At 44.5% G+C, this 14,305-nt stretch overlaps 1 protein-coding gene across 2 annotated transcripts in view; it reads left to right on the plus strand.

Annotated features, from left to right (window-relative positions):
- The first annotated feature begins 3,938 nt into the window (after nucleotides 1-3,938).
- cpsf6 (cleavage and polyadenylation specific factor 6) overlaps nucleotides 3,939-14,305 on the plus strand; it is an 84,785-nt gene continuing 74,418 nt past the window's right edge. For both annotated transcript variants that reach the window (XM_078567867.1, XM_078567866.1), the window contains exon 1: nucleotides 3,939-4,091. In XM_078567867.1, the coding sequence (XP_078423993.1) occupies nucleotides 4,032-4,091 (60 nt within the window). In that variant the 5' untranslated portion in view covers nucleotides 3,939-4,031. The remainder of the gene's footprint in view (nucleotides 4,092-14,305) is intronic.

Genomic DNA, 14,305 nt, shown 5'->3' on the forward strand with positions numbered 1-14,305 from the left:
ATATAAGTGCAGGGAGGTTATGCTGGAACTGTATACATTGTTAGTTAGGCCACAACTTGAGTACTGTGTGCAGTTCTGGTCACCTCATTACAGAAAGGATATAACTGCACTAGAGAGGACACAGAGGAGCTTTATGAGGATGTTGTCAGGACTGGAAAGATGCAGCCATGAGGGAAGGTTGGATAGGCTGGGGTTGGAACAGTGGGGGCTGTGGGGAGATTTGATTGAGATGTACAAAATTGTGAGGGGCCTGGATAGAGTGGTTGGGAAGGGCCAATTTAACTTAGCAGGGACGTCAGTGACTAGGGGGCATAGAGTTAAAGTGATTGGTAGAAAGATTAAAGGTGAGATGAGGAAAACATTTTTCACCCAGAGGGCGGTAGGGGTCTGGAATTTAGTGCCTGAAAGAGTTGTAGAGGCAGAAACCCTAAGAAGTATCAGGATATGCACTTCAAGTGCTGTAACCTGCAGGGCTATGGACCAAATGCTGGAAAGTAGAATTGGGCTGTGTGGCTTGTTTTTCGGCCAGCACAGGCGCAATGGACCAAGTGGCCTCGTTCTGTGATTCTGAGAGTAGTTGAGTTAAATAACAAAGTTATATAGCATGATGGGCCAAATGGCCTCTCTGTGCTGTAACCACTCCATCATTCTATGAAAGGTGCACTTAAGGGAATCTGGACAAGTGTATCAGGAAGAAAGGAATAGAAGGCTATGTTGAAAGGGTGAGATGAGGAGGGATAGGAGGTTCCTTGGAGTGCATTCTGAGATCCACTCAGTGCCATGCGCCGCCATATGAACACACTCGACCTCTCCCTCCAGCAGCACCGCCGCATCCTTTTTCAAAGCTGCGTGTGCCCCCAGTTTCATTTTATTCTTCGTCTCATCCGACGCCTCAACAAGAAACTTTTTCTCTTTCTCTCAAGTGCTAAGGAACGCAAGCTCCAACAACTCATCGACACCAACACCCATCTAGGACCCTCCACCCCTGCTTGTCCCTCCGTCCCCACCCCATCTTCCAATCCCAGCCCCGACCGCGTATTCACTATACCCCCTGACCTTCCCCTCTCCGATGCTGAACGTTCAGTGCTCAGCAAAGGACTTAATTTCATACCCTTACACCCTCATCTCAATGAATTTCGGGCTCGGCACAATGCTGAACTCTTCTTCCGCCGCCTTCGTCTCCATGCTCACTTCTTTGGGCAGGAGTCCTCTCCCCGCTCAACAGATCCTTTTACCCACCTCCAATATTCTCCCTCCACCTGAACCAATCCCTCTGGATTCTTACCTTCTCTTGATCTTTTCATTGAGAACTGTCAGCATGACATTAGTCGTCTCAATTTCTCTGCTCCTCTCACCCATTCTAACCTGTCTCTCTCTGAACTTACTGCACTCCATTCTCTCAGGTCCAACCCCAACATCGTCTTCAAACCCGCTGACAAGGGTGGTGCTGTTGTTGTCTGGTGCACTGACCTCTACCTCGCGGAGGCTGAGCGTCAACTCGCAGACACTTCCTCCTACCTCTCCCTGGACCATGAGCCCACCCACCACTGAACATCAAGCCATTGTTTCCAGGACTGTCACTGACTTCATCTCCTCTGGAGATATTCCTCTCACAGCTTCCAACCTGATAGTCGCCCAACCTCGGACGGCCCGCTTCTACCTCCTACCCAAAATCCACAAACAGAACTGTCCCGGAAGACCGATCATGTCAGCTTGTTCCTGCCCCACAGAACTCATTTCTCGTTATCTTGACTCTCTCCCCTTGTCCATTCCCTTCCCACCTACATCCGTGATTCCTCTGACACCTTACGTCACATCAACAATTTCCAGTTCCCTGGCCCCAACCGCTTCCTCTTCACCATGGATGTCCAATCCCTCTACACCTCCATCCCCCACCAGGATGGTCTGAGGGCCCTTAGCTTCTTCCTTGAACAGAGGCCCGAACAATCCCCATCCACCACTACTCTCCTCCGTCTGGCTGAACTTGTTCTCACACTGAACAATTTCTCCTTTAACTCCTCTCACTTCCTCCAAATAAAAGGTGTGGCTATGGGTACCCGCATGGGCCCCAGCTATGCCTGTCTCTTTATGGGGTATGTGGAACATTCCTAGTTCCAGTTCTACTCCGGCCCCCTCCCACATCTCTTTCTCCGGTACATCAATGATTACTTCAGTGCTGCTTCATGCTCTCGTCGGGACCTGGAAAAATTTATTAATCTTGCTTCCAACCTCCACCCCTCCATCATTTTCACATGGTCCATCTCTGACACTTCCCTTCCCTTCCTTGACCTCTCTGTCTCAATTTCTGGTGATAGACTGTCCACCAATATCCATTACAAGCCTACCGACTCCCACAGCTACCTCGACTACAGCTCCTCACACCCCGCTTCCTGTAAGGACTCCATCCCATTCTCTCAGTTCCTTCACCTCCGTCGCATCTGTTCTAATGATGCTACCTTCAAAAACAGTTCCTCTGACATGTCCTCCTTCTTCCTTAACCAAGGTTTTTCACCCACGGTAGTTGACAGGACCCTTAACCGTGTCCGACCCATCTCCCGCGCATCCGCCCTCACGCCTTCTCCTCCCTCCCAGAAACATGATAGGGTCCCCTTTGTCCTCACTTATCACCCCACCAGCCTCCGCATTCAAAGGATCATCCTCTGCCATTTCCGCCAACTCCAGCATGATGCCACCACCAAACACATCTTCCCTTCACCCCCCCTGGCGGCATTCCGTAGGGATCGTTCCCTCCGGGACACCCTGGTCCACTCCTCATCACCCCCTACTCCTCAACCCCCACCTATGGCACCTCCCCATGCCCACGCAGAAGATACAACACCTGCCCCTTCACTTCCTCTCTCCTCACCGTCCAAGGGCCCAGACACTCCTTTCAAGTGAAGCAGCATTTCACTTGCATTTCCCCTAACTTAGTCTACTGCATTCGTTGCTCCCAATGCGGTCTCCTCTACATTGGAGAGACCAAACGTAAACTGGGCAACCGCTTTGCAGAACACCTGTGGTCTGTCCGCAAGAAAGACCCAAACCTCCCTGTCGCTTGCCATTTTAACACTCCACCCTGCTCTCTTGCCCACATGTCTGTCCTTGACTTGCTGCATTGTTCCAGTGAAGCCCAGCGCAAACTGGAGGAACAGCACCTCATCTTCCGACTAGGCACTTTACAGCCTTCCGGACTGAATATTGAATTCAACAACTTTAGATCTTGAACTCCCTCCTCCATCCCAACCCCCTTTCCGTTTCTTCCCCCTCCCTTTTGTTTTTTCCAATAATTTATATGGATTTTTCTTTTCCCACCTATTTCCATTATTTCTAAATCTATATCTTTAATGCCTTGTCAGTCTTTCCACCCCACCCCCATTAGAGCTGTACCTTGAGTGTCCTGCCATCCATTCTTAATTAGCACATTCTCTTAGATAATATCACCACCTTCAACACCTCTTTGTTCCTTTGTCTGTGGCATCTTTTGATTATCTGCTCCTATCACTGCTTGCTTGTCCCTACAACCACCCGCCCCACCAACTTCTCTCCCCCCACCTTAAACCAGCTTATATTTCACCCCTCTCCTAACTTTACTCAGTTCTGTTGAAGGGTCATGAGGACTCGAAACGTCAACTCTTTTCTTCTCCGCCGATGCTGCCAGACCTGCTGAGTTTTTCCAGGTAATTCTGTTTTTGTTTTCCTTGGAGTATAAACCTATTGGAAAGAACAGGCGGTTTCTGCAGGTGTAAATTATGATGGTTAGAAAAACAGGCAAAGTTATACTCCAAATCTTAAAGACGGTGGCAGTGTTTTGGTCCCCAAGAGGTTTTGGCTTTGGACCTGTCCAATCGTTTGCTCTGGTGTATGTCTTGGTGTGTGTGTGCCTGCAGAACTGGGGGGTGTGATTCCGACGGCGGCCTGAGGGGAGGGCGGGGGCGCTGTTTCCGGAAGTGATGCGATGACCCTTCAAACGGCCGCTCGAGGCGCAGAGGGGGGGGAGAGAGAGCGAGCGAGCGAGAGAGAGAGGCGCCGAAATGGCCGACGGTGTGGATCACATCGATATCTACGCCGATGTCGGCGAGGAGTTTAACCAGGTAACGGTCGGGGCGGGGGGGGTGGCGGCGGCCGGATGGCATCGGTGCGCTTCGGGAAAAGGAGCGAGGCCTCCGCTCTTTACCCCCCACCCCCAACCCTCGTCCCTCCTCTACACACAACCCCCCCCCCCCCCCCCCCAAAAAGACAAACACACACACACACGATGGAGGGGGAAGTCGGCCTGTTTCCCTCGCTTGAACCGAGCCGCCCACCTCGGCTAGAATAAGAATAATTCCGAAACCGCAGGGCCCACAGGACGGGCCGCTTCTACCCTCACATGGTTTTTTGGGGGGGGTGGCGGGTGGTTGAGGAAGCTGAGCCCCGCTAGTTCCCCTCCTTCCCCCCCCCCCCCCACTCACCCCCCTGCCTCTTTTCCTCCCTGGGATTAATTTGTAGGGGATTTTTTTCCCCGGCGGCGTTTATTATTATTATTGTTGTTGCTGTTATTTATTATTTTGGAAACTTGTGGATTTTTTAAATTTTTCTCGGCTGGCGTTGCTTGCGTCGTCCCCGGCCGGCGGATCCCGCGCTGCTGAGCGAGGCGCCGCTTTTGTCAGGACAAAACAGGACAACATGGCGTCCGGGAGAGGGTGGCGGGCGAGTAAACAGCAGCTCAGCTAGTGATTGCGTATTCTCTCCCTCAACACATTCCTGGGGCCTGCCTTCAACTTTGAAACCTCTCTCAACCCTTATATTTTTTTTTAAAAAGGGAGGGGTGATTGGGCCTAACAAACTCCTTTGGTGCAATTTTGTCTTTTTCACGATTGGAATGCAGTTTCAAATGATTGCTTTAAGAGTTCAAGAAATTTTGAGATGGTGGGCTCATTTGTTTCTTTCTGGGCCCCTGGAGCATAAGAAATGGGAGCAGGAGCGCCCTTAGAACAATAGGAGCAGGAGTAGGCCATTCGGCCCCTCAAACCTGCCTCGCCATTCGGTCCCTCAAACCTGCCTCGCCATTCAATAAGATCATGGCTGATCTGCCCCAGGCACCCCCCCCCCAACTCCTCTTTCGTGCCAGTTCCTCAGAGCCCTCATCTCCCCGCGTATTACTGCGTGTTTCTTGACATAATTTTGTGAAAGCATTCATTCGTGCTTTGGAGAAAGTAATTTATCATGAAGTAGGGTGTCCTGAGATTGAAAAAATATTTCGTACAATAATTGCCCATGCGATATGATTACACAGTTGTAATTTTTTTTTGTGTTTACAATTCCATAAAGTCAGCGTGAATAAACTTTTCCATAAATCCTTTGTTAAAGCTAATTAGTTGTGAGCTTGAGTAATTCTCAGGTATAGCATTTCACTTGAAGAAGGCATAGATTTTTAGTACAAATTAGATTGTTAAAAGTCCGAAGAAAGTGAGAGCGTTACATATTTTGTTTGGGTAGAGAACCAAAAAATGAGTGGGGCGAAGGAGAGAGAAGAAAGAAAAGGTAATGTGCAATTTAGAATTCTAGCAGCAGAACAGGAAATTGTGACTGGCTATGCATGAGTGGCAGAAATGTAAATATATTACACTTTCACTTTTTGGTGGTTTACTATGTAGGGACCAATCCACTGAACCTTTGCTATAATACCTCTAATGCAAGTACATCCTTCCTTAAATATGGAGGCCAATTTTTTTTCTTTCATGGAATGTGGGCATTTATTATCGATCCCTAATTGCCCATGAACTGAGTGGCTTGCTAGGCCACTTCAGAGGGCAGTTAAGAGTAAACCACATTGGGTCTGGAGCTATGTGTAAGGCCAGACAAGATAAGGGTGGCAGATTTCTTTCCCTAAAGGACATTAGTGAACCATATGTGTTTTTATACCAATCAATGATAGTCTCACATGGTGGGATTTGAACATGTGTCCCCAGAGCATTGTCCTGGGCCTCTGGATTACTGGTGACATTACCACTACCCCATCATCTTCCCCCAATTACACACGGTATTCCAGGTGTGGCCTCACCAAATCCCTTTGCAGTAATGGCCAACATTCTATTTGTTTTCCTAATTGCTTGCTGTACTTGCATGATATTTTGGTGTTCCTTAAACGAGCACACCCAAGTCTCTCTGAGCATTAATGTTTTCAAGTTTCACACCTTTTAAAAAATATCCTGCTTTTCTATTGTGACCATAGTGAATCACCTCACACTTACATTATAGTACATCTGCCACCTGGTTGTGCGCCTGCTTAATATCTCAGTGTATCCTCCTTATAGCATGCATTCCCAGTTAGCTTTGTATCATCAGCAAACTTAGATCTATTACACTCCTAAGTCATTATGATTGTAAATCGCTGAGACTGCAGCACTGATCATTGTGGCGCTCCCCTACTCTCAGCTTGCTAACTTGAAAATGCCCCATTTATCCCTACTCTCTGCTTGCTGTCTGTTAACTAATCTCCCGTTCATGCTGATATATCACCCCCAACTCCATGAGCCCTTATCTTGCGTATTAATCTTTTTAGTGCCTTTTGCAAAATCCAAGTATACTGTATCCACTGGTTCACCTTTAATCGACCTTATTAGTTTTTTGAGGATGTAATTAGTAAATTTGTCAAACAGGATTTTCCTTTCATAAAACCATGTTAACTTGTTCTAACCATATCATGCTTTAAGACTTCCTTAATAATAGATTCCAGCACTTTACTGATGGCTGTCAGGCTAACTGACCTGTAGTTCCCTAATTTTTCTCTCCCTCCTTTCTTGAATAGCGATGTCACATTTGTTAACTTCCAATCTGTTGGGACTGTTGCAGAATCTAGGGAATTTTGGAAAATCATAAGCAGCCCATCCACTATCTCTGCAGCTACCTCTTTTAGAACCTTAGGATATAGGCCTCAGGTCCTGGGGATTTGTAAGATTTTAGTCTCTTGAATTTCTGCAGTACTTTTTCTCAGCTGATATTAATTACCTTAATTTCCTCACTTTTTTTAAGCCCCGAGGTTACCCTCTATTTCTGGTATGTAACATATCTTCTTTGAAGACAGGCACACAATATTTATGCAGTGTCTCTGCCATTTCCACATTCTCCATTATAATTTCACCTGGCTTTGCTTCAGAGGGACCAACATTTACTTTAACGACTCTCTTCCTTTTTATATACCTGCAAGAGCTCTTATAATCTCTTTATATTCGAGGCTAGTTTACTCATTCTATTTTTTCCTTTTTATCAACGTTTTGGTGGCCCTTTGCTAGTTTCTAAAGCATTCCCAATTCTCTGACTTACTACTATTATTTTCAACATTATAAGGCTCTTTTTTTAATCTAATACTACCCTTAATCACCTCAGTAAGCCACAGATGGATCTTTCTCGCTGTGCTGTTGTTTTCCAATGGAATGGAGTTTTATCGAAGATTTTGAATTATCTTTAAATGTTTCCCACTGTTTATTTACCACCATACCTTTTAGTCTATTTACCCAATCAACCTTGGCCAGCTCTCCCCTCATAACTAATTAATTGACTTTGTTTAAATTTAAGATACATGTTTGAGATTGGCATATGTTTTCAAACTCAATGTGGAATTTAATTGTATTATGATCACTATTTCCCAGCGGATCTCCTACTATGACATTAATCATACCACATTGCACAGTACTAGATTTAAAAGATCTTTATCCCTAGTTGATTCTACAAGATATTGCGCCAGGAAACCATCACATAAGCATTCTACAAACTCATCTTGCCGACCACCTTTGCTAGTTTGATTGGTCCAGTCTGTATGAAGGTTAAACTGCAACCATTACATTGCCATCAAGATCCAATAATTCCTTGTTTAAAGCTCTGTCCAATGGTATAACTACTGTTAAGGGGTCCATAAACTATTTCACCAGTCTTTCCTGACCCTTGCTAATCCTAATCTCCACCCATACTGATTCTACTTTATGATTTTTCTGAGCCAATATCCTTTTTTATGTCCTTATGTCATCCTTTATTATCGGGGCTTCCCCTCCTTTTCCATTCTGCCACATTTTTAAAGTGTTTTTTGTACACTGGAATATTTATTTCCCAACCTTGGTCATCTTGTAACCATGTTTCTGTAATGGTGACTAGGTATAATCCATTTATCTCCATATCGAAACCATTTCTCCCATGCCAATCTGGGCCATGCATTCAGCTCGCAGATCTTATTTACCCTATGCCAATTTGCTTGTGGCTTAGGAAGTAACCCAGAGATGATTACCTTTGTGGTTTTGCTTTTTGATGCAGCCCCAAGCTGCTCATCTTTCAGCAGAACCTATTTCTTAGTCACATCTATGTCATTGGTACCCATGTGCACCACAACAACTGGATCCTTCCCTTCCCACTCCCAAGTTCCTCTCTAGCCCACAGGAGATGTCCTTAACTCTGGCACTGGACAGGTAATGCAGCCTTCAGGTCTTGCTCTCAGCTGCAGAGAACAGTGTCTGTCCCCCTGATTTGTACTGTACCCTATGACAACTACATTTCTTTAAATTCCCTTTCTCTTTCACTGCTCTCTCTCTCTCTCTCTCTCTCTCTCTCTCTCTCTCTCTCTCTCTCTCTTCCCCCCCCCCCCCCACCAAAACACTCGAATGGCTCCCTGGACCATGGTTCCATGGTAATTTTGTTCATCCGCCCTGCAGTTTTGCCTCTCGTGTGCACAAGCTGCAAGGATTTTAATATTTGTTAGACAATTTCACGGGCTGAGGTTCCTTCATTGCCACCTTCTGGGTCCTGTGACTGCCTCCTGGAACAAAGTGCCCAGATAACTTTCCACCTCCCTGTTACAACGCAGTGTCCAAAGCTCTTCCTCCAGCTCATCAGCTCTGAGCTGAAGTTCCTTGAGTTGCAGACACTTAACTGCAGATGTGATTACCTTGGATCACACTGGTGTCCACCAGTTCCCACGTGATACATCTGCGATGTATCATCTGCCCTGCCAGTTTTATTGTTTTATTTATTTAACTAATTAGGTTTCAACATTAGGAATGTCCTCAGATACTGAAGCAAACTGTGTCCATATGCAGCAAAACTGGACAACATTCAGGCTTGGGCTGAATTAAGACTAGTAATATTTGTGCCACACAAGTGCCAGGCACTGACCATCTCCAATAAGAGATAATCTCACTATCTCCCCATGACATTCAAAGGTGTTACCATCACTGAATCCCTCACTATCAGCATCCTGGCAGTTACTATTGACCTGAAACTGAACTGGACCATATAAATACTGTGACTACAAAAGCAGGTCAGAGGCTGGGATTTCTGTGGTGACTCGCCTCCTGACTCCCTGAAGCTTATCCACCATCTTCAGGGCACAAGTCAGGAGTTTTATAGAATGCTCTCCACTTGTCTGGATGAGTGCAGCTCCAGTAACACTTGAGAAGCTCAACACCATCCAGGACAAAGCAGCCTGCTTGATTGACACCCCATCCACTAGTTTAAACATTCACTCCCTCCGCCAAGGACGCACAGTGGTAGCTGTGTGCGCCATCTACAAGATGCACTGCAGCAACTCAATAAGGCTCCTTTGACAGCACCTTCCAAACCTGTGAACTATACCACCTAGAAGGACAAGGGCAACAGATGCATGGGAGCACCATCACCTGCAAGTCCCCTCCTAAGTCACACACCATCCTGACTTGGAACTATATCTCTGTTCCTTCACAATCGCTGAGTCAAAATCCTGAAACTCCCTTCCTCACAGCACTGTGGCTGTACCTACACCAGATGGACTACAGCAATTCAAGAAGGTGGCTCACTACCTCAAGGACAGTAAATACTGGCCTAGCCAGCGATGCCCACATCCCGTGAAAAGATTTTTAAAAATCACTCTACTGTTATCTGTAGTTATATTAAGTAGTTTAATGAATTAAGCTATATATTTAATGCAATACTTGTGTCTCCTCAGTACTGATTTAAACCACTGCCCTGTTTAGAGGGATAAAATGTTAACTCACCAACCAGTCACTTACCTGCTCACCTAATTAATGCCTTTGAAGGCTCACCAGCTAGTGGATGCTGAAAGAAAGGTATAAAAAGCTGCACCTTCTTGCCCCTCTGCACAGAATTCCCACCTGCACCAACTTCCCAAGTTAGCACTCATTCCTCATTGCAACTGCTAAGTCTGCTCCCTGCTACAGTAATTCAGGCAACCACTTTCAATTGATTGAAAGATAACTGCCACTGGCAATCAGTTTCTGTTACACTAGGCTTTTTAACTGCTTTGCAATTTTCAAGTTCTGAGTCAAGAGTTGGATTATATAAATTATAGCTTGAGAAAAATTTACCAGAGGTCCCCATGCATCAAATTCCCAAGTTGGCACACGTTCGTTGTCTCCACTCTGCTTTCTGTTATTTTCCCTGTAATTAGAATCAATCACACCTGTACTGTTTGCCACAAAAACATAAAGTTCTTTTGATCATTTTGGTCATGGGCACGTTCTCAATGTTCTTCTGTCAATTTTAATGAAATACTTAATTACATTACAGTTTCCCGCTCTCTGAAATGTTGGGTCAGTTTTTCTACTTATACGAATGTGACTATACTCTGGTCAAGAGTTATGTTTTTGATGTTGATTATAACGCATTTGGCCCAATGAAGCTTATTAGGCGAATTTGGCAGCTATAATATATCATTTATCATGTTATTGAGCTTGGAAAATTAACTTGTAACCACATAATTGACAAGGAAGTAGGGAAAGCTTTCATTATAGACCTTTATTACCCTCGCCCTGAATGGAAACCAGCAGGAATTCACCAAGGCTCCTTAGACAGCACTCTCCAAACCCATGACCACTACCACCTAGAAGGACAAGGGCAGCAGATAGATGGGAACACCACCACCACCACCGCCACCTGGAGGTTCCCCTCCAAGTAACTCACCATCCTGACTTGGAAATATATCGCTGTTCCTTCACAGTCGCTGGGCCAAAATCCTGGATTTCCTTCCTTAACAGCACTGTGGGTGTACCTACGCCACATGGACTGCAGCAGTTCAAGAAGGCAGCTCACCACCACATTCTAAAGGGCAACTAGGGACGAGCTGGCTCAGCCAGCGAAGCTTGCATCCCATAAATGAATAAAAAATTTTAAGAACTATTGCTTCTGACAATCTTACAAAATCCCAAATGACTTACGATTTCCAAGTTTAATTTCTTACCTGAAGTTATCATCTCACTTTTTTCTAGCTTCTTGGCTCAGATAAAATCTGGAATAAACACAGAAAATGCTAGAAATGCTCAGCAGGCCTGGCAGCATCTGTGAAGAGAGAAACAGTTAACATTTCAAGTCAACGGCCTTTTGTTTTGCTTCTATAAAAGTATAAATTCTGTTGTGAGCAAAGTTCCTTGCTGCTTTGGGCATGGTACTATTTTGAAGAGAATGCAAGAAAACAGAAACCTAGGGGTGCTTGTGCACATGTCTTTGAAGGTCGCAGGACAGGTTAACAAAGTATATGGGATCCTAGGCTGTAGAAATACAGGTTTAGAGTGCAAAAAGCCAGGGTGTTAGGCTGAACCTATGTAAAACATTATTTTGGCCCTGACTGGAGTATCCAATTCTGGGTTCTACACTTTAGGAAAGATGTGACACCTTTGGAATAGTTCTGGGTTAACAGTTACATGGATAGATTAGAGAAGCTGGGGTGGTTCTTACTGCAGAGAAGGCTAAGAGGAGATTTAATAGAGGCATTTAAAATAAAGGGTTTAGATAGCATCAATGCCTGAAGGCTCAAAAATTGGAGGATACATTTAAGGTTAGCAAAAAGAAACAGGTGACATGAGCTAAAACATTTTTATGCAGCGCCTGGTTAGGATTTGGAATGCCCTGCCTGATTCGGTGTTGGGTGCGGGCTCAGTAATTAGCTAAATATCTGAAGGAGAAAATACTGTGGGGACATGTGCAAAGTAGGGAAGTGGAACTAACTGGATTACTCGTTTGAAGGAGCTGGTGCAGGCTTGATGGGCTAAGTGGCCTCCTTCAGTAGCTTGGGCTAGGTGGGCTTGGTGCAAGATTTGCATTCCATGGAGCAAGAGAGTAACGTTGAGTCGGTTGATCTTAGAACAGTATAATTGGGTGGTATTCAATGCTGTCAGCTGACAGTTTCTTCTGAGAAAGCTAAGCCAGGCAGCAAGACCAGTAGCCACAATCAGAGCTGACATTAAACTTATATCTGTATATGATATCTGGCAAAACTGGTCCCTGTTAATGAGACCTTGAACTACTTTGGGAGAATGGTTTCTGGTATTTGGAGAAGATACAATTTCTCACAAGGGGCAGGTTTTTTAACTGAAATTTTCCCGATATGAATATTTTCATTTTCCTTGACATCCTTTCTGAATTGCAATGGGAATTCATTGAATAAGCTATAATGTACTTGTAAATGGTTCTTTTTGTCAAAGTTTCTGCCTGTGCCTCCTGCAATGTAAGTGGTCCCTAAGCCCCTGCAAGCTGGCCATCGAACTTCAGGCAACTGAAGACATTGCTGTACTTAGCATCTTTACTGGTTTGTCTTGCTTGAGTTTAAAGAGTTTGAGATATTTTAGGAGCTGTTTTTTTGTACTGGTGTCTTATAGGTGAATAAAACCCAATTCAAAACATCTAAATCTGTTAGTGATTTGAACTAAGTAGGACAATTGAGGGAACGTGAATTTAAGCTTTTTTTTCTTGGAAGGTGTGGCACAGGTTGCTCCATTTTGTTCTATGGAAATTCATTTGTTACTGATGAAAGATAGTTTTACACTAATATTTCTGTGTGAATTTTCGCAATTATGCGGATTCTAAGATGCATCCTCCGAAACCCTCTGCCACTCACTTTGAGATCTGGCTACATGCCAAAGGCCAGCTTGCAAGGACCCTAGATTTATGTCCAGAATTTAAACTGGGCAAAGCTCGATATCAGTCTCTTAACCTAACTGCAGTTTTTCAAGTTTAACGATGAAAATATCATGTTCGGTTCTGCACCTTATTGACTAAAGTCCTTCAGTCTTGGTGCACTGAAACATTTAAAAGGTGTGAAACTTGTAAATGTTGATGTTCAGAGAGACCTGGGTGTACTCATTCAAGGAACATGGAAACTTTAGGTACAGCGAGCAGTCAGGAAGACAAATGGCATGTTGGTCTTTATCATAGGGCAATTGGAGTATAACAATAAGCAAGTCTTGCTACAGTTGTATAGGATTTGGTGAGACCATATCTGGAGTGCTTTGCAGAGTTTCAATCGCCATCCCTGAGGAACGATGTTGCTTCGGAGGCGATAATGCAGAGGTTCACTAGATTGATTCCTGGGTTAAGAGGATTGTCAGTAGTCTTTTGTTTGTAAGAGACTTAGTAAATTGGGCCCAAATTATCTGCAGTTTTGAACAGTGATTCTCAAATGTTTTTGTCCGGTAACCACTTAAAGCGGGGGAAAAGACACCACGGGCCATGTACCAGTTCTACCTCACCCACCTTTGCTTACCACCCCAAAAGACTCATCAGAATTAATGGAATTGTAATATTATTAAATTAAAATATTTGTGTAAATGCAACTCAGGAAATTCTAGGCCTAACAAATATGTAATTTTTTAGAGTTGGAAGTAGACAAACACTAAACCATAGGTGACCCCACTCTTGAGTTTCTTGCTGGAGATGAGATGTCTGCAGCTGACTCCATAAGAGATTTAAATTATTCATATGATTTCCCAGAACAAAGGGAGGGTTTTGGAATCTGAGATGATTCACAAATTTTAAAGATTTTAAATCTTTATCTGGGGCATCCCAGGTATGTCATGATGTGGGGATAGATTACAGGGAGACTTTTTTTTGTTTTGGCTTAGCTGTGTGTTTTCTCAAAGAAACAGGCAATTGAAGCCTGGAAGCAGCTTTGAAACAAGTAGAGAGAGAATCTGCTAGGAGCTATAGACTAGTAGCAGAGGCCAAGGGTGTTTTCTGATTTTGAATCACTAAGCAAGAAGCCCATGCTTGAGCTAGAGAAACTATAATTGTGAGGGTTTGATGGAGAGTTGGAGAGTTGCCTAGCCGGATGCTAGTGGAAGGATCCCAAGAAATCTTGTACATCAGAGAATAGTGGGAACACCGAGGAGAATCAAAGTGAATCTCTGGGAGCTGTGGCACACCTTGATTTGGTCCCAGGAGAAGTGAAAGAACCCTAAAATCTGTAAAATATGGGGGAACTCCTGGGTGGAAATTAAATAGAATAAGATATGTGCTGTTGAGATTTTCGAGTGTAAATATTTGCGGAAAAAATAGTGTTTAGTTAGTAGTA

Source organism: Cetorhinus maximus, chromosome 22 (assembly GCF_964194155.1).
Source record: "Cetorhinus maximus chromosome 22, sCetMax3.hap1.1, whole genome shotgun sequence".
NCBI lineage: Eukaryota > Metazoa > Chordata > Chondrichthyes > Lamniformes > Cetorhinidae > Cetorhinus > Cetorhinus maximus.